At 41.5% G+C, this 27,520-nt stretch overlaps 1 protein-coding gene across 19 annotated transcripts in view; it reads left to right on the top strand.

Annotated features, from left to right (window-relative positions):
• TRPM3 (transient receptor potential cation channel subfamily M member 3) overlaps positions 1-27,520 on the top strand; it is a 904,985-nt gene that overhangs the window by 792,304 nt on the left and 85,161 nt on the right. For 6 of the 19 annotated variants that reach the window (XM_054501728.1, XM_054501717.1, XM_054501729.1 and 3 more), the window contains 9 exons: positions 892-992; positions 2,350-2,484; positions 6,272-6,322; positions 16,035-16,070; positions 16,220-16,360; positions 20,289-20,318; positions 21,200-21,489; positions 22,458-22,686; positions 25,446-25,613. In XM_054501728.1, the coding sequence (XP_054357703.1) occupies positions 892-992; positions 2,350-2,484; positions 6,272-6,322; positions 16,035-16,070; positions 16,220-16,360; positions 20,289-20,318; positions 21,200-21,489; positions 22,458-22,686; positions 25,446-25,613 (1,181 nt within the window). The remainder of the gene's footprint in view (positions 1-891; positions 993-2,349; positions 2,485-6,271; positions 6,323-16,034; positions 16,071-16,219; positions 16,361-20,288; positions 20,319-21,199; positions 21,490-22,457; positions 22,687-25,445; positions 25,614-27,520) is intronic. The other 13 variants (XM_054501730.1, XM_054501720.1, XM_054501731.1 and 10 more) reach the window with 3 other exon arrangements.

The following is a 27,520-nucleotide window of genomic DNA, read 5'->3' as shown; positions in this document are numbered from 1 at the left end:
GGAGAAAAATGAGAACCTGGGAAGTAGTTCCAATGGTTTCTACCCACAAATCAAATTAAACCTAAGCCGCTGGTTTGCCTGTCTGTTAAAAGACCTTCCTAACTCTTTTTCAGGAAAGTGGCAAGTTGGTATGCTAGTTGATGAGAGCACCCTCCCCATGCAAAATACTATTCAAGCGATGCCTTGAAACTAGTGATTGGCCAGCAGAAGCAAAATGTGTGGTAGAGCAGAGCTTCTCAAACTTGACTACGTGCACAAGTCATCTGGGACCTTATGAAAATGCAGATTCTGGTTTAGTGGGTCTGGGACAGGGTCTGAGGCTTGCATTTCAAACAAGCGCCAAGGGTGGCGCTGCTGCAGCTGCTCCGTGAACCACACTTCGCCTAGCCAGAAGGTAGAGCAGTGCTGCTCACCAGGCCAGTTTTGCCTCCCTTCACACATGGGGGCATTTGGCAACGTCTGGAGACATTTTTGAGCATCATGTCTGGAAGGATGGGGGTGGGAAATGCTATTGACATCTACTGGGTTCAGTCAAGGTGTGCTATTAATAATCTCCAATGAATTTTTATGCATGCATCAAAATATCACATGCATGCCATAAACATGTACAATTATTATATGTCGAAAAAGCATGGAGTTTCAAAGACCTTCTTTTTAAAAAGTTTTAAAAAATGTAATAATAATAATAATCTACAATATACAGGAGAGCACCATGACAAAGAGTTACCCAAAATGTTAATAATACCAAGTTTGAGAAACCTGCTGTATAGCCAAGTCGGCTCTTTGGGAATAGGGGCATTAATGGCAGAGGGATGGAGCAGGTGCTCTTGGTGTAATAACTGATTGTTGTTTTCTCTCTTCCACTCTTTTCTCCCACTTGTCCTCACGCAGGAGCCAATGCCTCGGCCCCAGACCAACTGAGCTTAGCTTTAGCCTGGAACAGAGTCGACATCGCTCGCAGCCAGATCTTTATTTATGGGCAACAGTGGCCGGTAGAGTATATATCGTCTCCCATGAAAAGCCCACTTTGGTTGGGTAAGGGTATTTGTTTAAGGAGCCTCTGAGATTGGCTCAGAAAACGATTGCCTTTTCTTTAAGATGGAACGTGTTCCTTGGTAGCAAAGTCCCTGTCCTGAGCTCCCTTTCTCATATTTAGGAAAGCACTGCCATCTAGTGGAAATTTCAACTGAACACAACTCCAAATATTTCCATCTCTATGAGTTGTCTTTAATAGCAATTTTCAGCTGCAAATGATGCCATTTATTTGAATACATCTGAAAAAATATAAGACAAATCTGTATTAACCAAAATTAAGAAATGGTAGAATTATTAATTTGCTTCTGATTGTCTTTGATGGGGGCAAAGGGAAGGGTCACACCTCAGGATGCAGAATTAGCAGGCTTCCCTCTGCAGGCACCATCTGGTCCTGGTGGCTGAGCACAGGTCCTCCCTATTTGCAAAGAACAACACAAGGAAACCAATGCTTTATATAACTGTTCTTGGTTTGCTTGCCTCAATTGACTCTACCAAAAATAAAAAATTTGAGAGATTGGCCATCAGGTGGGATACGTATGCATCCACAGGAGGCAGCCCAGCAGCCTGAAACTCGGTTTCTGTGCCTGGAATCACAGCACTCACTGGCAAGCCTTATCTTACTCCTTCCTTTCCCCTAGAGAGTTTCTGCCTGGGATGGAGCCCCTGTCTTCATTCTGTGCTGGTGGATTGCTAACATGGAAAGATTTGTCAGAGTCTAGACCCTGCGACATTTTTGTGAAATGAATTATATAAAAATCTAAGCCACTGGCAAATCCAGAAAGTAGGCTGGTTGTTCTGTTTTGTTTTGTTTTCAGTTAAGTGACATCTTTGTGGTCTTGCTGCTACACAGAGACCCAGCATTGATTTAGGGCCTTTGGTCTGTTGACTTGGGTCCCTCTTCTCAAGTCGGCCTGGGGTCTCCCTCAGAGCCTAAGGATAACAAAAATGAAGACAGCAAAGTGCCCCCTGTGACACTCCACTGGTGTTGAGAAGTTTGATCAGATAATTGCAAGGGGAAAAACCTTGTGAACCCTTGTACCTTCTTGGGATCCAGAACAAGAGATTCAGGGAAGAAACAGTGTTTGGAACTAGAAATGCTTGACTTCTATTTGCAAAGACAGGCCCCCAAACATGGGAGAGGTTGTGGCTGTCCCAAAAGTGAATCTGTGAACAGTCTTGCTAGCATGTTCTTAGATGTGCTGAAGGTTTACCAGATGTCAGAGGCATCTGTTTCTAAGCTGTTCAAGTGAACACTAAAGAACTGCATCCCTAGATAGACCCTGGGGCAGACTAACTCAGTAACTTGGTTTGCAGGTGGGATCTCTGGAGCAAGCCATGTTGGATGCCTTAGTTCTGGACAGAGTGGATTTTGTGAAATTACTCATAGAGAATGGAGTAAGCATGCACCGTTTTCTCACCATCTCCAGACTAGAGGAATTGTACAATACGGTAGGGCCAAACTAAGGCACTTTTTATTTTCTTTTTTTTGTTTGTTTTACCTTCTCCTGCCGCCCATATGCCTGTGATTCTCTTCCCTTCTCCCCTCCAAATGCATGGTTCATTCATCACAAATACTCCCTTAGACCTACATAGATGACAAACACCAGGTCACCAAGATTCCGCTTGTTTTAATTGCTCAGTTGTCAGCATCTAAGGCAAAAAGTTATGTGATAACCTAAGTGTATCATTCTCATATTCTTATACAAAACCACAAGGCTCTGAAAATGAGAACACAGTTTGTTCTGTAAGCCCAGAAGTTGTTAGAGGTAATTAGCAAAGGAGGATTGATTTAACTCTAAGCATCAAAAAAGGCTGATTAAGTATCCTGCGCCATTTTTTATCCTCAGAGCTATGAAGTTCGTTCTTCATAGTTCAGCTATGAAGCGGAAGAAAAGGTAAAATATCTCTTTTTTGAGTCACTCAAAAATTTTGGTTTTGTTTTGTTTTGTTTTTTAGCTTAGTAATGATTTGTTAATTTACTCACTAGGGATACCGAGGAGTAATCATAGGTAAAACTACTGTTTATGAAGTTATTGAGAGCGTTCACATGAGTTAAGTGCATTGGCTCTGAGCTCATACTAAAATCCAGTGAAATTTAAAGAGCAGAAATTTTTCCCCATTTAACAAATGAGGAAACTGAGGCTGTCTTGGTCCATTTGTACTACTATAATAAGATGCCTGAGACTCAGTAATTTATAAACAACAGAAATTTATTTCTCTGGGTTCTGGAGGCTGGAGAGTCTAAAATCAAGGCTCTGGCAAGTTCAGTGTCTGGCAAAGGCTGCTTTTTGCTTCCAAAATGGCATCTTGTTTTTGCGTTCTCCTGAAGGGACAAATGCTGTGTCCTCACAAGGCAGAAGAGACAGAGGGCAAAAGGCCTGAATGTTGTGTGAGTTTCTCTTATAATGGCCTTAATCCCCCTCACAAAGGAGGAACCCTCAGGACCTAATCACCTCCCAAAGGCCCCACTTCTTTTCTGTTATTATTATTGTTATTATTATTATACTTTAAGTTCTGGGATACATGTGCAGAACGTGCAGGTTCATTACACAGGGATACACGTTAAAGGCCCCACTTCTTAATACTAGTACATTGGAAATTAAGTTTCAACATGAATTGTGGAGAGGACACAAACATTCAAACCATAGCAGTGGCCAAGGTGAATTCAAGGTCACAAAACTCCTAAGAAAGAAGCCAGTAAGTACCGAAGCCAAGCTTCTGTCTCTGAGATTATTCCACCCCTCATTTTTCACAATGTCTCTGTCCCATCACACATAGGGCAAGCAGGATGGAGCTTATTTCCTGTCCCCAGCCAGTAGTAGTTGTTAGATGGTGCCACCCTGGCACCATCTGCAAAAAATAGAAACGGGTTAGCAGAATGGCTCCTGGTCTCTGTTTTCTCCACAGACTTTTCTTGGGTCAGCATACTGAGACTTTCAGGAAGAATAATGGGTTTTCAATTAAAAAAAAAATAAATAAAGACAAGCGTTGAACGGCCTATCAATTAGAGAATCAAGGGAGTAATTTATTCCAAAGACTGGGGAGTGGGGGTGGGTAGGAAAATTCTAGACTGAGGAAGGCCAGTAAGTTTGATCACTTCAATCTGCTGGTGGTGGCTTCCTGGAATACTTTGTTGAGGATTATGGAACAGTAAATAACCTCAGTAATAATAATAGCTAACACTGATTGGCATTAAGCACCATTTTTAATAGCTTTATAAACATTTTATCATTTAATCCTCACAACAACCCCATCAGATAAAGTGATACTATCATTCCCATTCTAAAGATGATAAACCTGAGTCACAGTTAAGTTGCTTGCCCACGTTCAGAGCCAGTAAGCAGCAGAGGTGTAGAGTCAGGCACTCTGACTCCAGAGTCTGTAGGCTGAATCACTGCACAATCCAGCATCCCCTCAGTGGAAGAAGAGCTCTGATGGGCATGTCCACATGAATGGGCAGGTCGTTGCAGCAGTTCACAGACCTGTCTCAATACTTGAATGGTTGCAACAGTGCTTAAGAATTTGCCATTGGCTGGGCGCAGTGGCCTCCCAGCACTTTGGGAGGCCGAGGCGGATGGATCACTTGAGGTCAGGAGTTTGAGACCAACCTGGCCAACATGATGAAACTCCGTCTCTACTAAAAATACAAAGTTTAGCTGGGCATGGTGGTGCACACCTGTAATCCCAGCTACTCCAGAGGCTGAGACAGGAGAATCGCTTGAACCCTGGAGGCGGGGGTTGCAGTGAGCTGAGATCACACCACTGCACTCCAGCCTGGGTGACAGAGCGAGACTAACTAAAAAAAAAAAAAAAAAAGCCATCACTATTTTAGATTATCTAATCATCTCACCAGATTTAGCAAATAAAATACAGGATGCCCAGTTAAATGTGAATTTCAGATTAACAACAGACAATTTTGTTATATCCCAAAGATTGCATGGGACATACTTAGGTTAAAATTGTACATTGTTTATCTGAAATTCAATTTTAATTAGGCATTTTGGATTTTATCTGACATTCCTATTCCTAAAAGACAATAGAATGGCAACTTATTTCACTTTATATTTACCTCAAATAAACATCTATTTTTTTACAAAACTCTCTTTTTCCCAGTCTGTGGCTTTTTCTTTAAATCAAGTTAAAGCAAACTGTCATCCAAATCCAGCCTGCTGCCTGTCTTTGTATGGGCTGCAAGCTAAGATTTTTTTTTTCACATTTTTAATGGTTGAAACAATCAAAAGAAAAATGCTATATTCTATGACACATTAAAATAATATGAAATTTGATTTTCTGTGCCCATAATTAAAATTTCATTGAATCATAACCAAGCTCATTTGTTACATATGATCTATGGCTACTTGCACATTACAACAGCAGAGTTGAACAGTTTCAGTAAAGACTGTGTGACGCACAAAGTCTGATTTACTCTCAGACCTTTTACAGAAAAAGTTGGACAACCCTCTTCTTGGACAATTTCTCATTCATGATGGGTAATAAACAAGTTGCGATGGCAGAGTGCCCAAGTGTATTTCCAATGCGGTCAATGGGTCCCTTTGTTCTCCCACCCTCATCCCGGCCCCCGGCTGCAAAACTGGCTTCTTCCATCACATTTTGGCCTAGCTGTCAACAGAGTTGACAACCTCCCTTACAAAATTTGAACCTAGAACCTCAAATACATTTGCTTGAGGAAATACAATTCAAAAATCTGCCAACGTGTTTGTTTAGAAGAAGCAGGTATGGCCAGTATGGTAGCTTATGCCTATAATCCCAGCACTTTGGGAGGCTGAGGTGGGAGGATTGCTTGAGGCCAGGAATTCAAGACCAGCCTGGGCAACATAGTGAGACCCCATCTCTAAAAAAAATTTTTTTAACAAAAACATTAGCCAGGCATGGTGTTGTGTACCTGTAGTCCCAGCTACTCAGGAGGCTAAGGTGAGCCCAAGAGTTCAAGGCTGCTGTGAGCTGTGATTATGCCATTGCACTCCAGCATGGGTAACAGAAGACCCTGTATCAAAAAAAAAAAAAAAAAAAAAAATCACTGACAAAGCTTTTCATCTGCAAATGGGGACAATTTAAAAGAAAGAAAGAAAAGGCAGATACACTGAGCAACTAGAACAAGGTCCATCTTAATGAACTGCCCTCCACCAGCCAGCGCCCTTCCTTCCAGATCCTTCTTGCCTTGCCAACCAGAACCCCTGACTAGCAAAACTGTTTGATTCTTCTTTATTGTTTTCAGAGACATGGGCCCTCAAATACATTGTACCACTTGGTCAGGGATGTCAAAAAGGTAAGAACCCTCTCGACTGCAGGTCGGAGGCCCTGTCTTGACTGCTTTCTGTGATTAGAGAGTGCCTCCGTTTTGCATGAGCTGCCAGAGTATTCCTGTCCCTATCAGGCGCCACTCATTTCAGAACAGTGTGTGTGTGTGTGTGTGTGTGTGTGTGTGTGTGTGTGTGTGTGTGTGTGTGTCTTTTAACTCTGATGCTTCTGTTCATGATGCAGCTGTGGTATTATCTCCAATCGCCGTGCTTTTAGATGCTTTTGGTGGACATAATGCTTTTGGGTAGCAGAACTCTCGGCTTTCCCTGTGCCAAGTGGATTTATGCCATTACATGTATTTTTCCATATGCCCCTCACTGTTTGGGGAGCTGGTTTCCATGCTGCCTGACTGACCACAAGAGTAAATCTTCATTCACCAGCTCCTGACACAATGTCACATCTAGCATTACATAGAGTGTAGTAAGTAAGCATAGCTCCAAATTTTCTAAAAACGGGGACTAAAACATAAATATGCATTCCATTCTTCTAACATTCTATTTTTTCCAGAATATTTTTTCACACTTTTCATCTCATTGGATGGGAAAAAAATGTTGGTAGGTATGGATCAGGTAGAATTATTTTCACTTTACAGATGAGGAAGCCGAACTACAAGGAGATGAGAGCTATATTGGCAGTTAGTGAAGAGCTAGGTTTAAAGTTCAGTTCCTTTTATTAATGATAAAATAATAATAGTCATGAGCTAGTGATGACTAGGTACACAGCATTGCTGCAAACTTTCAGTGCATCTTAATTCATTTAATCTTCACAACAATTCTATGAAATAGAATTATTATTTTATTATTACAGGCTAGGCACAGAGACTCGTGCCTGTAATCCCAGCACTTTGGAGGCCCAAGGTGGGTGGATCACCTAAGGTCAAGTTCAAGGCCAGCCTGGTCTGGTTAACATGGTGAAACCCTGCCTCTACTAAAAATACAAAAATTAGCTGGGCATGGTGGCATGCGCCTGTAAGCTCAGCTACTTGGGAGGCTGAGGCAGGAGAATCACTTGAACCCGGGAGGTGGAGGCTGCAGTGAGCCGAGATCACGCCACTGTACTCCAGCCTGAACAACAGAGCGAGATTCCATCAAAAAATTATTTTATTATTATAATATAGTTTTATTCCCATTTAAAGACAAGAAGAATGAAGTATAGGGAGATTCTGTTTAATCTTAGCCAAGTGCTTGTTCTTTTGCCCCATATTATCTCCTTCAGAGGTAGCTTGAGTTCTGAACCCTTAAACCCATCCCAGAAAGTGATGTTTTAATTCCAAAAAATAAAACAGAAGATGGCACTGCCCCCACCCCATACATATGTGCCCATACATGTATGCACACATTTGCCCACTATCACCACTTGGTAACAATTCTTCACCAAAGTCCACAGGACATATTCAGAGAAAGCTACAAAGTGAAGTCAAAAATACAGTATGATTTCTTCATCTCACAGGAAGTGATTGGCTAGAATTGCTCTTAGGCATCCTGTAACTACTTTTTTATTTTTCCTTTGAAAGGCCAAGCAAAGGCCTTGGGGCTACTTATAATGTACCTATTCACCTGCTGGACCTTTGCTAAGAATGAGTAAAGGATATAAAAATAACACACAAAAAATCAAAATCTCCGTCCTTTGGCCCTTGCAAACTTGCCTCCCATCTCTATACCACTTTAATGAAGGATTTTTCATCTGCTTGAGTGGGTGAAGCCTGTAGTTCTTTCAAAACAAGAGGGGAAAACACTATGCAATCTGTACTCCCAACTCGACCACCACTTTCCTGAGATTGTGTCTTTCACTGGTCTACCCATTCCATGCCATCATAGTAGATCTACCCTCGACAAACCCATTTCTCTTTCCTTTGAAACTTCCAGTTTTGTCTAATTCATCCTGGCTTAAAATTGCCTGAAAACTAAACTCAGAAGATTAGAAGTAGACACATTCGATGTGTCTTCTTCAGCAAGATAGTTGTTGCTCATGTTCAAGCAAATGTTTTGAGTTTTTCTAAAGTAATGACTTGGGGTATTCTCTCCTTCACCTTAAGTTAATTTCTGTCCCTGAAGGAATTGTGAGGTTTTCTAAAGAGACAGCTATGCCTTTGTCCCTCAATCCCAGTCATCACCAACCCAAACCTTTAAAAAGAGTCGGTCATCCAATTCAATGACCCAGCCTCCCAGCAATAATGTCTTGTCTAATTTTCAAAGGGATTTTTGCAGTTAGATTTCACTGAGTATAAATTATTAAAATCCCTCTCATTACTTTCTTTTCCCCATAGGACTCTGCTTTGCAATATTGTTTTCTCTTTTCTGAAATCCCTTGAGCTGCCTTTTGCATTTGCTCACGTCACTTGTAAGATTAGAAGGCATGTAAAGTATCTCTAAGGTAGGGTTTTTTGTAGCTTCTCAGCTAAAGATGTACCTGAAAAATAATATAGACTAGCAAGAAAGAACAGGATGGTAAGAATTTGGGAGGAAGAAGGAATAAAAGCAGCTTTTTTCTTTCCTTTTAAGTATGATCCAAATATTAGAGCAAGAAAATCATTATGTAAGCATGCATTTACCATTTACTTGCAAATTTAGTAACTGGAAAAAATGATAACAAATGACCAAGAATAGTACTGAACTGGTCTAGAAATAATTTATCCTTTTACCTGGAAAAAGAGACTGCCAATAAGACAGGGAGACACAGAAAGCCAATGTTTAATTTCTTCCCTTGGGAAAAAGTAGAAGCAGGAAATGCAGAATGCATTATTTCCAGGACTAAGGTAAGTATCTGATGATGGGAGAGCAAGAAAGATGAACAATGGTAGTCACAGGAGTTGCAGTGCCTACATTTTATGTTATATGGATTAAGGGAGCTGAAAATGAAGAGTTTTGTTTGTTTTGTGTTTGGGGAAGAAGGGAACAAGGGAGAAATTAACATTGGTGCACAACTTTCTCAGGTGACTTTCAGCAATTTTCAGGTGGTTTCAGGTGACTTTCAGGTGGTTTCAAGTGACTTCCAGCAATTTAGGCCAATAAGATAATCAAAGGCTACAAAACTAGAGTTAAAATGCTAAGAAAATCTTGGGAACTTAAAGCAATTTTCAAAATTAAGGAACATAATAATAATTAATGTGTGCTTTCTTCTTTACAATTATGGGGGGAAATATATGTGTGCATATATATTTGACCTGGACAAAATTAATGAATAAGTTATTAACTCTGGTACAAAATGCTATTCATGAGTTAGGAACACAGTCCTAGACCTTAAGCATAGTGTTTGATAATACATCTGTAACATTATATGTAAATAACTCTTAAGAATCAAAGGAATGCATTGAGGAATTATCAGACCATCATAAGTCAATCAGCATGACATCTCCAATTCACCTCTTCTTTGAGACCAACAGAACTGAATGTGGGGAATTGCTCCCAAGCTTGTTTTGAAATCTCAAATTATTTATATCAAGGGAACAATCTAGGAGCAATGAGGTAAAAAGAGTGGCACTTCAGCATTAATCAGAAATTTAAATTGTTTTAAACCAACCCAGTTCCCTGAACTATTTTCATGCATAAATCCATTGAATGTACCAATGCTCTCATATTAAACCAGAGTGGCCCAAGTCTGTCTGCTTTTCTGTGGAATATAACCTGCCATTTTAGTAGCTGTCTGCTCAATTTGTGCCTCTGTATGTTTTAAAGTAGTTTTTTCCTTTCTTAAATGTGCTAATACTTCAAATTACCTATACTATCCTTCCCCACCAAAAGAGGATGCTATTTGAGTGTTATGTGGAAGTAGTGGTGAAATTATGATAATTTAAAGTTCATTTACATGGGAATTAAGACCCAGAGCTTTTCAGAATGCAAAAAAAAAAAAAGGCATTTCAGACACACTTTGGGTAAGGAAAGGACATTTGCATAATCCCATCTGCTAAATGCATGGAAATCTGCAAAAGCATTATTATATTTCAGAGGATTGGTTGCCCGATATATTGCCATGTTAAGGGGCTGTACATTGGGGTGATGTCCTCTTTTCCCCTGAGCTCTCACCAGATGAAGCCCCTACCGGGTGATTACTCACACCAACTGCAGTCCACTTTTCTTTATTATACAAACTGTCCCATGGGAGTCTTCTCTTCACACTTCCTTGGTAAACCTGATAACCAGCAATCATTTTATATCTTATGTATATCAGAAGGAACCAATCTTGTTTTGAAGGCTTGTTATGAGTTTCAAAGGAAAACAGTTTTCCTAAACAGTTGAGATCTGATAGTGACATCATGAGCTGACATCTGAAAAACTCCAATCATTTTGAAGAGCAGATCTAATAAGTGAATTTAAACTATGCTTTTAATTAAAAGGTTTCCTTATGCATGGCATGAAGTAAACCTTAGCTTCAGGTTAGTAGTTCATAGCATGAAAAAAGAAGACAATATTTTCAAGTTGTCAAATCGTACCTACCCATAGAACCCAAGCCTGTCTAGCAAATTACTTGAATCACATGACCTCCCATTGTTAAGGCATGAAATGGGAAATAATAGTTCAGGCTTGACCAATTACCAAAGTCATTACCGAAGGGGGAGGGGGAAGTGCTAGAATAGAAACAGCAGGCAGAATGACTGTTCCTCCAGTGTCCTTTTTGACTTCTAATTTGAAAAGGACCCAAGCAAAGGAAGACTCCTCCAGAAGGTGTTTGGACTTTACCTGTTGGCATGTGAGGTACTGCTCACCTTCTCTGCTTTTTCCAGGGGAGCTGGATGCACTGAGCACCACCCCATCCCCATCTATCCTTTTACCATCCCTTGTCTCCAAGCCTCTGGTTCCATTAACCAAACTCCAGGGGATCACTGGAAGCTACATCAACCTTGGAAGCTCTGAACAGGGTCTTTGGCCAGTGGGCCGAAAGGAGTAAGAGCAGCCTGCCAGGTAGTGGTCATACAGTTGGATTTTTAGAAATAGACAGAATCTTAGAAGTTATTGTGTCCAAGCCACCTATTTTCACAGCATAAACCAAGGTACAGAGAGAGGAAGTGATCTGGCCAGGGTCACATGGGGTCAGGGCCATGGCCCAACCCAGAGCTGTTTCCTCTATGGGGTCATGTTGCTGGCTGCTCTCTGAATGAGTATCCATAAGTTCCCCTCTACCTGGCAATACCCATCCTAGGAGAAGCAATGCAAATGCATCATCTGTGACATCCACAGGTTCCAGTGAAGGCCATTGGCCCAGCTTAGTATCATGCACTGAGGCTGCCATCCCCCTCAGAGTCCACGCAGGACACCTATCCCAAGGGGCCTAAATTGTACTCAATTTTATTCATGTTATAAAATCGATTTCTTCCTCCCCAAGAAGGTTTCCACTCTTCCTAGTAAGAAAGGTAAAAGTAATTCCCTAACTTCTTTGCTCCCTAAAATCTCTGTGAAGAAACAGATGCGATCCAGCCTTGCAGGCTGAATGCAAACACATTACTTGTTAAATTTTCACTCCTCCAAATATCACTTACAGGAGAGCATCTGACTCACTCCTTAGTGCCTAATCCTTCATCCACTCTGGGTTTGTTTATATGGCCTTATAGTATATATAAAACATACATATACCATACATGTTTTATAGCAGTGGCTCATGCCTGTAATCCCAACACTTTGGGAGGCCGAGATGGGTGGATCACCTGAGGTCAGGAGTTCGAGACCAGCCTGACCATCATGGTGAAACCCCATCTCTCCTAAAAATACAAAAAAATTAGCTGGGCATGATGGCACATGCCTGTAATCCCAGCTACTCTGGAGACTGAGGCAGGAGAATCACTTGAACCCGGGAGGCGGAGGTTGCAGTGAGTCGAGATCACACCATTGCACTCCAGCCTGGGTGACAAGAGTGAAACTCCGTCTCAAAAGAAAAGAAAAAGCAAAAAAACAAAAAAAACAAAAAAACGGAAGAGGCAGGAAAATGCTGCTGGGGAGGGAGGAATTCTCATTGGTTTCGGTTAGTTAAATATCACCCCCTTGTGATCAAACAGAACGCAAGCCCCCTCAATGGTCATGGAATCATTTATCCTCTTTCAGGGCTGACCAAACATAAATCATTCTGAAAGAATCAAGCTTTATATGAGAAGATCCTAGCACCTTCTTGCCAATATATACCGCTAAAAGTCCTTTATGGATATAGCAATTTTCTAAAAATGTTCTATTTGCCCCTTAAATGTTTATTGATTTTGAATTTTACTATAATCACTTTCCTGACAACTCCCAAAGAAAGACACCTTGAAAGCATAAATATTCCCTTTCAGTATTGGTCTTCAAGCAATATTGGTGTCTTATTTTTAGAATTCTAACTGATGCTTACCTAAGTTTCTCAAAGCAAAATACATAGGTGTTAGGCTTGGTATTACCCACATTTTAATTTTTTTTTTTTTTTTTTTTTAAGACAGAGTCTTGCTCTGTCGCCCAGACTGGAGTGCAGTGGTGCAATCTCAGCTCACTTCAACATCTGCCTCCCGGGTTCAAGCGATTCTCCTGCCTCAGCCTCCTGAGTAGCTGAGACTACATGTGCATGCCACCATGCCCCGCTAATTTTTTGTATTTTAGTAGAGACTGGGTTTCACCATGTTGCCCAGGCTGGTCTCAAAGTCCTGAGCTCAGGCAATCCACCCACCTTGGCCTCCCAAAGTGCTAAGATTACAGGCGTGAGCCCACATTTAAAATTTTTTAAATTCCTACAAGATTAAAACTAGGCACAAATTTATAGATCTGCTCTGATTGCCTTTTTATAGCATCACAAAAAGTCCTTTGAGGATTTTCCTGAAACCTGGCCTTTGAACATTGCAGACCATAAAGGCCATAGAGTTCAAACCCCTTTCGCTGGAAAGAAATCTGAGAGCTTCAGGGAAAGTGTCTGCTGGCCAAAGGACATATAGAAGCCCAGGGCAGCTGACTGGAAACTAGTGTGCTTCCTCCTCACCCTGCCAGGGAAAATGACACGATGGGTGGGCATCCTCGGGCGGTCATCCCCATAGGAGCCCTGTGGCTATGAATGAGGCTTACCCAGGCCAGTCCAGTCTCTGAGACTCTTCTACTCTTTAAATAACAGCCTCACCTAACAGTCCAGGAGAGCCAAAGCATACAGAAACTGTGGCCTTGTTAGCCTGCCCCAAAATAATGGAGAAAAGTGGTTGCATTAGTACTATTTTTAAACTCAGTTTAATTTTATGGGAAGGCTAATACATGAAAAGTTACTATCTTAAAACTTTCTCTGAGCTCCCTTTTTAATATTTTTTGCCATGCTCTGCATAAAGAAGTCAGACAATTGGTCTTTTTTAGCCTGAGGATAGCTTAGCTTGCTGATTCAGTTAGATGGATAAAGATAATCTTCAAACAAAGGAGATTTTGAAATTCTGAGGGGGGTAGAGGCCATTTTTGTGAAGGGACTATTCAGCTCATCAAATGGATGCCAGATTAGGCTGTGGAGGGCCAAGGTCGAGGACGGAAGGGGTCTGTGTCTCAAAATGTTCCACCTCATATATGATGCCCTTCACACAGCCCCATTTTGCCTGGCTGGCTCCAGTTAGATGCCCAAGCCTGCCATGTACCCCAAGCCAAGGGAGAGGTAGAACCCAGTGGGATGGGGTGGGAGCTAATTCTGGGGACAGCAAGAAGTCTAAAAAGCAGCAATGGGCTGGGCATGGTGGCTTACGCCTGTAATCCCAGCGCTTTGGGAGGCCGAGGCGGGAGGATCACCTGAGGTCAGGAGTTCGAGACTAGCCTGGCCAACATGGCAAAACCCTGTCTCTACTAAAAATACAAAAATTAGCTGGGCATGGTGGCATACACCTGTAGTCCAAGCTACTCGGGAGGCTGAGGCAGGAGAATCACTTGAACCCAGGAGACAGAGGTTGCAGTGAGCCCAGATCACGCCATTGCACTCCAGCTTGGGCAACAAGAGTGAAACTCTGTCTCAAAAAAAAAAAAGCAGCAATGGAGTCTTATATGCTTGAGGCTGGTGCTTCAATTACTATCCCTTTGTTCTCACCCCATTGAGGATAGCCACTGAATTCCAGATACAGCATTACCTGTATTTCAAAGCAGATTTCCATAGTGAACTAGTGCTATTCCAACCAGGGATGAATAACAGATTATGGCTACTTGGTTTTGTTACTGAGAACATAATACTAAAAAACCCAAACCCAGACTTGATCCCAACAACATCAATTAATTTCACTGTTTTACTGGTTAACATTTTCAACAAAAACACTCTGAGTGCCCACCATATGCCAGGCATATTATAAGAGGCTCTGAGGATATGAAGATAAATCAAACAAGAAACATAAAGCTATAGGTTTAATGATAGGATGCAGTGGGATACCTCTAATCCTGAATCCCAAAACCTTCAAATGGATGCAGTTGCCCATAGAAAAGCTGAGTAAGGACAACTGAAAACCTACCCTCGGGTTAGCAAAAAAATTTTAATTAATTTCTGACTGAAAGCAATTAGCTTTTGACACTATGAATTTCCCAGTTCTGCTGCCTAATCTACCACTACCACCAGAAACTTACTGAGTAGACAAGCAGTTTGACAAACTTGAGTGTGCATCAGAATCACCTGAGGAGCTAGGAAAGGACACAGAGGCCCCGATACATTGAAGTAGGTGAGACAAAGTCCAGCCGTTTGTAATGTCACCAAGTTCCCCAGGGTATTCTGATGCCACCAAAGTTGGAAAACCACCACTATACATAATGAACGTCTTCTGTGAAGTGGCAGAAATCTCACACAGCATCCTGGGTGGGTCCTTCATTAAGGACAAAAGTGGATGGAGCCCCTCGTGTCTGTCCCAAATAGATTTAAGGGCATGAGGCTTCCTAAGCAGTGTGACACCCAGCCATTCATGGTATAGAGCGCTCTCCTGCAAGAAGGAGCTACACCAGGCAGTGAGAGTGGATTAATCATAACCTTTGGAATTCACTATGCGCTCAGACTTTCTCACAAATGGAACTAACTCTCCCTTGACCTAACAGTAAAAATTTTCTTAAGAACCTAAACTTTAGAAGTAGAAAGCAGTAATGAGTAAATAATAAGAAAATCTTTACTATTTTTGCATGTATAGATGGCAAACAGCTAAAAAAGACACCATAACTCTAGATCTTTAAGAAATGTTACTCTCTTTAAAAGAAAAAATGAAAAAAAATCTCCTTAATTCTAGAAAAATAAATACTCCATTGATAAAAATGTCTTCTCCAATATCTCTCCCCCTTCTCTTTAAATGCAAGGGATGTTCATATACAACCTCATCCTGACACCCAAAATCCCCTCCCTAAATATTTCTCTTTTATGAAAAAAGTGTCAATTTTTTAAAATTATGGATAGAGGTTTTGTATTAAAGGAGACCTGAGTCCTAAAATCCCAGCTGATGGAGGCTCTGGTAATGACACTCATCTTCTGAAAGGAGTCTTCCTTTAATGGGTGGTAGAAACCAAATGATATCAAGAGAGTGGTAACAGGCCTGGGTCAGAGGCAGAAAGGGGGGCTTGGGGAGCATCTGGGAAAACCTAGTTCCTAGTGCCTGGGAGTGATAGCATTTGCCGTGTCTAGCCTTGTGTTTCTTTCTTCTACACTGGTGTTTTTTTCTCCCCAGCTGAAGACTTGAATAAATATTTTGATTTTCTATTATTGCCGACGATTACTGCATCTTCTTATTTAACTTATGTCTTCTTTCCAAGCGAGAGTATCCAGGTTTCGGTTGGATCTATTTTAAGGTGAATTAATTAACCAGCATAATAATACATTCATATGTTTCTTTTTTCATTATTTTTTTTTACTCTAGTTACAGAATACGTGAACTAGAATCCCTAGTAAACCACGTTGTCTTTTGGATTTGTCTGTTTGTTTCATTCTACCCTGATAGGGGAACCTGCCCCCAGACTACAGAATCAGCCTGATTGACATCGGCCTGGTGATCGAGTACCTGATGGGCGGGGCTTATCGCTGCAACTACACGCGCAAGCGCTTCCGGACCCTCTACCACAACCTCTTCGGCCCCAAGAGGGTGAGGCTGGCTGCAAATTCGGGGCCCCTCCTGGGAGGACTAGGGTGTATGGGATTTGGGTTGTGGCTTCTTTGTCTCCGAGGGGAATTAAAATCAGAAAATTGCGCTGAGAGTGATCCTAAACAAAGAAAAGTAATGAAATTCAAATTAATCTTATCATTGAGATTATTAAACTCAGCAGTTTTCCAGGTTTTGGGTCTTTATACCTTTAAAAATTGATGAGAACCTCAAGGAGATTTTATCTATGGGAATTCTACCTATCGGTATTTATTTACCATGTTAGAAATTTAAATGGAGACTCTAAAAATATTTAATCCATTTTAAGTTAAACATAGGACTCCCATTATATGTTAACATAAAGAACACGTTTACAAACAAAAATGTATTTTCAAAAACAAAGAGTAAATTCATAATAGGAGCATTTTTTATCTTTTGCAAATTTCTGTAATGTCCAGCTTAATAGAAGAGGGCTAGAAATCTACTTGTGGATTCAGTCTATTGTAGGACATTCTGGTTGAAGTATATAAAGAAAATCTGACCCTACAAAAATATATGACAAACATAGCAAATATATCAAAGGAAGGAGTATTTTAACCCTCTTTACATATAATTGTAAATATCCTTTTTTTGATACTACACCAAAATTTAATAAGTAAGTTTCTTTAAAATGAGTTGCAAGATGAAATCTAAAACCATGTAAGTGAACTTTTCAAATTCTGTTACATTGAAATTCACTAGTCTAGCCAGCCATGGTCCCAGCTACTAAGGGGGCTGAGGCAGGAGACTCCCTTGAGCCCAGGAGTTCGAGGCTGTAGTATACTATTATAGTGCCTGTGAGTAGCCCCTGCCCTGCAACCTGGACAACATAGTGAGACTCTGACTCTAAAACAATACAATAAAATAATAACAAAGTAAAATCCAATGGTCTATCTTGTACTTTGATGGATCTTGTAACATCATAGATTGGTCATGGAAAATTATTGGTTTGTTAAGATATGCAGCTCTTCCAAATATTGACACATTTTATTATACAATTTCATTAGTATCACCTCCATCTCATGGGAAATGTCTTTCAGTACTGAAAAGCTGTCAAAGTCATGGTGGGGGTGGGGGAGTAGATACAAGTTTTCCAAAATCCCAATTTTTTTCTTAAAAGTTTGAATTTTGTCATTGGCAACAAATACCATCAGTTGTCTTCCTTGAAATAACAGCCTCACCTTTGGTCATTCCAGAAACATCTGCCAAAGGTCCAAGTCTACATAACCTCAGTCCATCTGCCAATCAGTCCTTCAAGTAAAAATTTTTTTAAGTGGCTGTAATACAATCCAGACAATCACATAAGTGCATTTCCTCAGAACAACCCATAATAGTTCAGTATACAGCAGAACTATTTTAGGGGCATACTTCCCATTTCATCCCACAGAACAGTAAAAAGACAGTTAATCAAGGTTAAGGATTTAATAAAGTTAATCGTTTTTTAGACCTTAACAAGGCCATTCTTAAGTAAAACGGTTGCATTTGCTTTCTGCAAATGTGTAACACTGGAGTCTAATGACATCTGGTAAAGGTGGGTACCGCTGCCTTTGTTCTTGCCAAGGCACGCAGCAGCTTTACCCACCACTGCTTTTGCACCATCAGTACAAATGTCAAGATGGTGCCAAACCCAATTACATCTTAGTACTATTATGAAAATAGCTTTGACTTTACACACCCTCTCAAAATGTTTCAGGGACCCTCATGACCCATGGGTCACATTCTGAGAACTGCTGCCCTAGCTGGTAGTGGGCATGATTTTTTCTTTTTTTTTTTTTTTTTTTTTTTGAGACGCAGTCTCACCCTGTTGCCCAGACTGGAGTGCAGTGGTGTGATCTCAGCTCACTACAACCTCCACCTCCCAGGTTCAAGCAATTCTCCTACCTCAGCCTCCCGAGTAGCCGGGATTACAGGCACGTGCCACTACACTCAGCTATTTTTTGTATTTTTTAGTAGAGAAGGGGTTTCACCATGTTGGCCAGGCTGGTCTTAAACTCTTGACCTCAGGTGATCCACCTGCCGCCTTGGCCTCCCAAACTGCTGGGATTACAGGCGTGAGCCACTGTGTGGAGCCATGATTTTTATATTTAACCAAGTTTTTTCCTGATTCTGAAAGCATTTTGTGGAACTAGTAAAGAACTTTGAAAACACCTAAAATTTAACAACAGGGATTTGTTTGAAAATGAAAAAATATATATAACAGAATTTTTAAAAAAATACCAATAACTATAAATAAGAAAAAAATGAAATAGATATTAGCCTAGTAGTCATTTTAGAAGCTGAAAGAGAGAAAAATGAGAGAGAGAGAGAGAGAGAGAGAGAGAGAGAGATTCGGTTTCAGCTGTTCTAACATGAATAGTCAAATACAATTTGGAGGAACTGTAAGTGCCGTACCCTTACCATTTACTCAAATAACTTTCAAGATGGCGCCCAACCATTCTGAAATATTTAAAAGCTTAAAATTGTTATTCCTGGCCCCCGGGATGTAATTTTGTATTACCTCCTGTTAAATATAGATCAGGGTCTGTGTTCTTCTGAGTTGCCTTTTCTCTCCGACGCAGCCTGTGCCTGTTTTGCACATTCCCAGCATGGCCAATGATGCTTCCTGTGTGCTGACACTTTCCATGCTATTAAGCACCTTTGCCACCATCAGCACAGGCCCTCTGGCCCCACTCGCCCTTGCCCTGATGTGCAGCAGCACAAGGAAATGGCCAGCGTAAAAAATCTAAACATATTAATATATTTCTGAATAATATCCCAAGTCTCCAGATAATAGAGGCTTTTCAGAGGTTTGAGAAATACATGATTCATTCTGCTTGATTGAAGGTTTCCTTGTTCATTTGTCTTTGTCTGTTCAGGCTGCTACAACAAAATACCATCAGCAGGATGTCTTATAACAACAGAAATTCATCTCTCACAGTTCTGGAGGGTAGGAAGTCCAATATCTAGGGACCAGCAGATTTAGTGTCTGATGAGAGCCTGCTTCCTCATTCATCGTGACACCTTCTCACCGTGTCCTCATCCAGTAGAAGGGTGAATGAGCTGCATTGAGCCTCTTTTATGAGGGTACTAATCCCATTCCTGAGGGTTCTTCTCTCTTGATCTAATCACCTCCCAGAAAGTGTCCCCCCTAATACCATCACCTTTGGAATTAGAATATCAACATACGAATTTGGGAGGCAAAAACATTCAGACCAAAGCACTTGTCAAATACTACATGTTGTGAAGGTGTCAGCCAAGCAAGATGGTTATAGAAGGTGAAAGAAATCTTGGTTCACAAAAGACATTATAAACCTGCAGGCTCTATTCTCAGGCAATCTCATTATGCCTGGCTAGTTTCCTCATTTTCTGTAGATTCATTAAATTCACCAAATCCAAAATTCTCTTGGAATTTCTATAAGTCAGTTTTTCTTGTGGCGTTTTATTTAGCAAAATAAAATAAATGCTATATGGTACAATAGTGTTCCTCTATTACCTGTTTAAAATATAATAGGACTCTTGGAGGCTGGGTGTGGTGGCTCATGCCTATAATCCCAGTACTTTGGGAGGCTGAGGTGGGAGGACCACTTGAGCCCAAGAGTTTGAGACCAGCCTGGCAACATAGTGAGACCCCATCTCTACAAAACATTTTTAAAACTTAGCCAAGCGTGGTAACATGCACCTGTACTCTCAGCTACGTGGGGCACTGAAGTAGGAGAATCACTTGAGCCCAGGAGGTTGAGGCTGCAGTGAACCATGATCATGCCTCTGCACTCCAACCCAGGTGACAAAGTGAGACCTTGTCTCAAGAAAAACAAAACAAAACAAAACAAAAATTATATAATAGGACTCTTCTTACCTTTATGAAAGAAAGATCTAACTGATCTAACTTTGTTCACAACATTTTTTTTAACAGCCCAAAGCCTTGAAACTGCTGGGAATGGAGGTAAGTGTTTGTCCAAATTATTAGTGCAATGATTTATTCTCTTTATTACCCATTATATATATGCTATATATATAGTATATATATAAAATAATATATAGTGTATATACACATAATATATATACTATATATAAAATATATATATTATAAATATATAGTATATATAATGTGTAATACTATACATACTACATACTATAGTATGTATATATTATATATATATAATTATATATATATATATAATGTATCATAAGGGTTGCTCACGGCACCTTTGAAAGTTCCACCATGAGGTTATATCTGCAATGCAAACAAAAAAAAAATCCTATTTGAAATACTAACCTGAAAACCAAGGAAGCACATAAATTCTAATAATCAAAATCTATTCATGAGTGTTTAAAAATGGTGACAGGTCCAAAGGCCAGAACTACTTCAGAAATGCATCTAATAGGTATTCAGAAACTTGAGATAAATTATCCATTTGCCATCTTTTGTTCATGTGGTTACTGTCATATATGCAAATTAAAATCTAGAATGTCCTTATCCTTTCAGCAAAAAGGGTAGTGCTGTCCATCATTAGGTACAAACATTACCTTTTGAAGAAATAAATGAACAGAAGTAAAAAGAAAGAAAATGGCCCATTAAAAAATTATTTTTTAAATCAGAGTGTAACACTGACATGTTCACTTCAGCGCTATGCTTATGCATTTATCATCACTCGTTTTAAAGTTGGGCATGGATGAGCTTGTGAGTTCTTTTAGGACAGGAGCTGGCCTAGTTCATTTCAGTATTGATCCCAGAGCTAGCTGGGAGAAGATATACAACTGCTACTTGCTGAAATGAACCAATTCATTTCTAATTCAGCCTGTGTGATTTCCCTGTAATTACAGGATGATATTCCCTTGAGGCGAGGAAGAAAGACAACCAAGAAACGTGAAGAAGAGGTGGACATTGACTTGGATGATCCTGAGATCAACCACTTCCCCTTCCCTTTCCACGAGCTCATGGTGTGGGCTGTCCTTATGAAGCGGCAGAAGATGGCCCTGTTCTTCTGGCAGCACGGTGAGGAGGCCATGGCCAAGGCCCTGGTGGCCTGCAAGCTCTGCAAAGCCATGGCTCATGAGGCCTCTGAGAACGACATGGTTGACGACATTTCCCAGGAGCTGAATCACAATTCCAGGTGGGTCTACCCAGCAAAATGGGCTGGTCAGGGGGAGAGGAGGAAAGGTGGGCTCCCAGTGCTGGAGGGTCTGAGCTACTCAGAACTTTAAGGGAAGTCAGTATCATCCCAGAGATGCACACACAGGATGGACACAAACAATTTCCCTTTGTTGTGCACAGTGCCACAGATGGTGGTACCTATAGAAACATGGAACATTTCATCCTCTCAACTTCCCCATGAGGTAGGCCCCATAGTTATGCACTTCTTTCAGCTAGGAAAAATGGGGCTGAGAGAATTTAAGTAACCTATCCAAGATCACACATTTGTGGTGGCAAGGCTGGAATTTGAACTGAAGTTTGACACATTTAACAGGACACACTGCCTGGTGCAGTGGCTCATGCCTGTAATCCCAGCACTTTGAGAGGATGAGGTGTGTGGATCATTTGAGCCCAGAAGTTTAAGACCAGCCTGGGCCACATAGCAAGACCCCATCTCCAAAAAAAAATTAAAAATTAGCTGGGTGTGATGATGCATGCCTGTAGTCCTAGCTACTCAGGAAGCTAAGGTGGGAGGATCTCTTGAGCCCGGGGGTCAAGGCTGCAGTAAGCCATGATCATTCCACTGCACTCCAGCCTGGGAAACAGAGAGAGACCCTGTCTCAAAACAAAAAAAAAAAAAAAGAAGAAGACAATGACATACTGTACTCTATTGATTGCTTGCTCCACCTCCTACACTCATATGACTGAACCTGAGGGCCTGAGTACAGAGATCATGTATTGTTTGACTTATACCCCCAGTTCTATACATGGTATCTGGCACATAGTAGATGCTTAGTGGATGCTGGCTGGATGAATTTACAAACAGACTAGACCCCATATGAAACAACTACATCACCCAGTGACCCCATTTTCTGGTTGGCCAGCAGGTCCACTTTTATAAGTCTCCAAGCTGACCTGAAGGACTCTTCCACCCATTCTGTCTTTCAGAGACTTTGGCCAGCTGGCTGTGGAGCTCCTGGACCAGTCCTACAAGCAGGACGAACAGCTGGCCATGAAACTGCTGACGTATGAGCTGAAGAACTGGAGCAACGCCACGTGCCTGCAGCTTGCCGTGGCTGCCAAACACCGCGACTTCATCGCGCACACGTGCAGCCAGATGCTGCTCACTGACATGTGGATGGGCCGGCTCCGCATGCGCAAGAACTCAGGCCTCAAGGTCAGTGCGCCCAACAAGGCCCTCCTGGCTATGAGGACCGGCGGGTGGCTTAGAGTTTTCCCAGCCAAAATCTGCCATGGGATTGGGCGTCCTCTTATCTCAGGAGGGAGGTTCTAAATCCTGACTGTGCCTCAGAATCCTGTGGAGTGTTGCTTGGTTTTGTTTATTCCATATAGAGGCTGGGGCCTCCCCCTGGGTCCTGCTGCATCAGCATCTCTATAGAGGATGCCTGGACATTAATATTTTTCGGAGGAGTCAAAGGGGATGGCCACGCACAGGTACTGCAGGGGCTACCATTTGCACGAGCAAAGCCAGCTGCACCAGGAGTCCCCACCTAGGCCACCTGTCACTGCAGAGGGTGCCTGAACCCCTGGTCCTCCTTGGCATCATATCATAGAGACATTGGCTCTTACCAGATGTGCTTGAGAGGTCTTTTTAAACTAAAATAAAACTGAGATAGATTTACTTGGAAAGCCGTTGCTAGATAATCCTAATCTATTCTTAAATGAAGAAAAACAAGTCACAGACCACTGTATATAATCTGAGGCCATTTTTAATGTGTCTATGTTTAGTTATGTCTGTATAAATTATCCTGTAAAAACCAGGAAGGACACATAGTAAATCGTCCGCAGCGGTTACTTCTGAGGTTGAATGGACTGTGAAAGAGATGTTACTGTTTTTAAGGGAAATAGGATGGTGTATAGCATTTGCTTTTTTTATGTTCTTTTCAGTGTTTTTCAAGGAAACTGAAAAAGGAAAAGAAAGAAAAAAATGGGAGATGGAAGATTGAAAGAATATGGGGAGTTTTTTGTTTGTTTTAATTTAAGGTATACAACAAGATGGGTTTTTTGAGGGTTTTTTGGGTGTGTGTTTGTTTTTTTTGTTTTTTTTTGGAAACAAGGTCTTACTCTGTCACCCAGGCTGGAGTGCCACTGCAACCTCCACCTCCTAGGTTCAAGCGATTCTCCTACCTCAGCCTCCTGAGTAGCTGGGATTATAGGCACCAGCCACCATGCCTGGCTAATTTTTGTATTTCTAGTACAGACGGGGTTTCATCATGTTGGTCAGCCTGGTCTTGAACTCCTGACCTCAAGTGATCCACCCGCTTTGGCCTCCCAAAGTGCTGGGATTACAGGCATGAACCACTGGCACCCAGCCACAACATGATGTTTTGATATACATAGTGAAATGGTCACTCTAGTCAAGCAAATTAACATATCATCTTGCCTCATTACCCTTCACTGTGTGTGCAAGAGCACCTAAAATCTACTCTCTTAGCAAATTTCCAGTATACGGTACAATATTTCAGCTAGAGTCCTCATATTGTACATCACATCTGTATGGTACATACTCATCCTACATATCTGCGACTTTGTTCTCTTTGACCTATATGGCCCCATTTCCCATTTCCTCCCCTCCCCAACCTCACCCCTGCCCCTGACACCCACCCTTTTATGGAACCAATACCCCTTCTCCATACCACTCTTCCCGTGGGCTCTTGGTCTAGAGTCACAGAAAGTTTCTGTGATGTGGGTCATGGGCACTCCATAGCCACACTGCTGGTGACCGCCAAGCCCGGCCTCAGGAAGGGAGCCAAGCCGGCTTTCAGCTCCAAGGACAGGGTGTCATGTCCTCTGAAGATGCCAGCATGTCACCTGAGCCTCCATAGGCCAGCCAGGCATCCAGAATTCAGCATCATTAATTCACAGCCATTTTCCCTGAACTACTTTGGCGTCCCTGTGGGCATTCAAGCAAGGACTGTCCGTGCCTCATTACTTGAGGATCATTTTTACTGACCCTTCAGGGGGGTCTTAGCCCCTCACCTTGGAGCAGTTTCTTCAAGGAGGTTCATCTTCAGAAGTCTTGTGCCCCAAAATTGTTTTAGGATTGAGAGAAGAGGTGAGAGAGGACTTGGGGAATACAGTCAGACGTCAGTATTATCATGCAGAAACACACATGTTCATTCTGAAGAATGAGACGACCCTCTCAGAAGAAAGGCTTCTGTATTTAGTGTCCTTGCATAGATTTATGCATGATGTTTATATATGAGAGAAATACGGTGCTGGCTTCCCCCGGGGTTTGTGTGTAAGGGGACTCTCTCAGCGCATACGGAGCCCACTGGGGTGTGTGTGTGTGTATGCGTGTGTGTGTGTGTTTCTGCTGTTCTCGTAGCAAATACCAGGAAGGTGCCCTAAAATGAATTAAATGCTTTCCTACATGTATTCTTTCAAGGTCAACTTAGGACAGCATTTTTTTTTACAGAGATAATCAGATAACACATAATCCACTCCACTTGACACATTAGCAAAAAAAAAAAAAAAAAAATGCCAATGGACAGATGTATGAATTGATTTCACAGTCAAAATCAAGGGCTGTCTAATGGCTAAATGTAAATCTGAATTCTTTCCCACTTTTGCCTTAAATAGAGTCTCTTTTTCCTCTGTTACCCACATGCAAAGTGGGTGTTAATTGGGTAAGACAAATTTGGGCAAAATGCTTTTTTCCTCCAAAAATGAGACTGAGCTGTGCAAAATATTTCCTAGATGGGACAAAATGATCCTCTTAGTATTAATATGTTAATATGTTAGTTACTCAGATGTCCACGTCCCCCACAGAGCATATAACAACTGTGTGTGCACGTGTACACACACACACACACACTCTTATACCCCACACCTCAGGCTCTCTGATTCTAAACAACCACCCTAATCTTAATCCTTTAAATGTGATTATTATTATTATCATTATTATTACTTTAGGTAATTCTGGGAATTCTACTTCCTCCTTCAATTCTCAGCTTGGAGTTCAAGAACAAAGACGACATGCCCTATATGTCTCAGGCCCAGGAAATCCACCTCCAAGAGAAGGAGGCAGAAGAACCAGAGAAGCCCACAAAGGAAAAGGAGGAAGAGGACATGGAGCTCACAGTAAGAAAACACTGCACAGTTATTCTCTGTGGGCAGAATTCCTTATCCACTTGTCCCACCGATATGCTCAAGATTCAGTAACTCCTTAGGTCAGACATCTGTTCCCAGCCTTCCACCAAGTTTAATCATGGAGTGCTTTCATTTCAGTATTGAGACCAGAGTATTGGAAAAGTGTAAATAACATGACCGTAGGGTCCACTCATATGTGAAATCTTGCAGCCAGCTAGTGGTGCAGGACAAACCAATGAAATTCTAAAGCAAGACACTCTACATTTTCCAAACAAGCAAAGCTTTTTGAACAACCAGATGATGTGTCTGTCTCAGCACACACAGAATGAAAGGGAATCCATGATTTGAGAGCAGCCAGCTTCACTGAGCTGGTACTGTTCTGCGGATCAGAAGCTAAGCCTGTATCTGTCTTCAGGGTCAGGCTCACAATTACAGCACTAATTGAATTTTGAGGTTTGTATGCAAAGCTTTTATTAGCTCTTCCTGGTATAATTATAGAGCATAGAGGCTTTGTTCTGCAGAGGGAAGGGGGCAGCTGGACATGGGACAGCTTCTTGCAACCCCCGCCTGAGCAGCGTGACTGCCACTGGCTCATATGCAGAGGCTAAAAATATCACATTCTGTTAAAGGGACAAACAAGGCTTCATAGCTTGGAAGTCATCAAGCAATAGCTCCATAAGGACTTTCTCAATATGCCTCACCCTCCCTCACCACCCCCACCAATGACCGTTGCTGTAGTGACCCAGAAGCTATAAGGGGTGAAATCACAAATTAGTTTTGCTCAGGTGACAAAAGGCCTTTGCATTATTATCCTAGTAGGACAGCAGTGTGAATTGTTTCTCCTGCAGGTAAACAATATTTCCTTCCAGTAGGCTTTTCCTAAAGATCTATTTGCAGACACAATCCCTGACTTACTGAATGAAAGGCCAACTTTTGTTTCAGTTTGAGGATTTGTATAAAAATCTGTGGAGGAGTCGGCTCAGCTCTGTAACAGATGACTGTCTTCCCTAACAATCTCACCATAATTTTGTCCTCTGAATGAAATATAATAGTTTGATCATTAGGAGAAAATTGGCAATAGTAATACTGAATCTTTATTGAATATTTCAGCTGAACATGTGCTCTGGAGCCAGAATCCTGCCCCATTTCCTACTTGCTGTGTGACCTTGGGCACAATTTTATAACCTCAAACACAGGAACAATAATGTTGTCTACCTCACAAGTAGTTGTCTAGTGTAAAAAGTGTGCCTGTAAACTACTTATATTGGAGACTGGCACACTGTGAACTAATACTGTTTTAACAGTGCTAAGTGCTTTACACATACTTACTAATGGAATCCTCACAAAAGTCCCACAAGATAGGCACTATTATTATCCCCATTTTATTTATTTATTTATTTTTAGAGACAGGGTCTCACTCTATCACCCAGGCTGGAGTAAAATGGTGTGATTATAGCTTATTGTAACCTCAAATTTCTGGGCTCAAGGGATCCTCCCACCTCAGCCTCCCAAGTAGCTGGGAATGCACGTGCACACCACAACACCTGGCTTTTTTTTTTTTTTTTTTTTTTAAGAGATTGCCCAGGCTAATCTTGAACTTCTGGTTTCAAGCAGTCCTCTAGCCTTGGCCTTCCATACTGCTGGGATTACAGGCGTGAGCCACCACGCCCAGCCCTAATCCCCATTTTACAAATGAGGAAGCTGAAACTCATAGAGGTTAAATTGCTCAAGGATACCCAGCCTGTTCATGGCAAAGCTAAGATTAGAACCCAGGCATATAGACTCCATCAGCCACACTTTTAGACAGTAGGTTAAGGGTGAGAAAGAATGTCTCTCTAGTCTCAAGTGTGGCCACTCAGCCGATTCGGTCCACCATGTAGCAGAAAGAATCCAAAAGT

Source organism: Pongo pygmaeus, chromosome 13 (genome assembly GCF_028885625.2).
Source record: "Pongo pygmaeus isolate AG05252 chromosome 13, NHGRI_mPonPyg2-v2.0_pri, whole genome shotgun sequence".
Classification (NCBI taxonomy): Eukaryota; Metazoa; Chordata; class Mammalia; order Primates; family Hominidae; genus Pongo; species Pongo pygmaeus.
The sequence above is the reverse complement of the archived record's forward strand: the minus strand, read 5'-3'. Positions and strand labels throughout refer to the sequence as shown.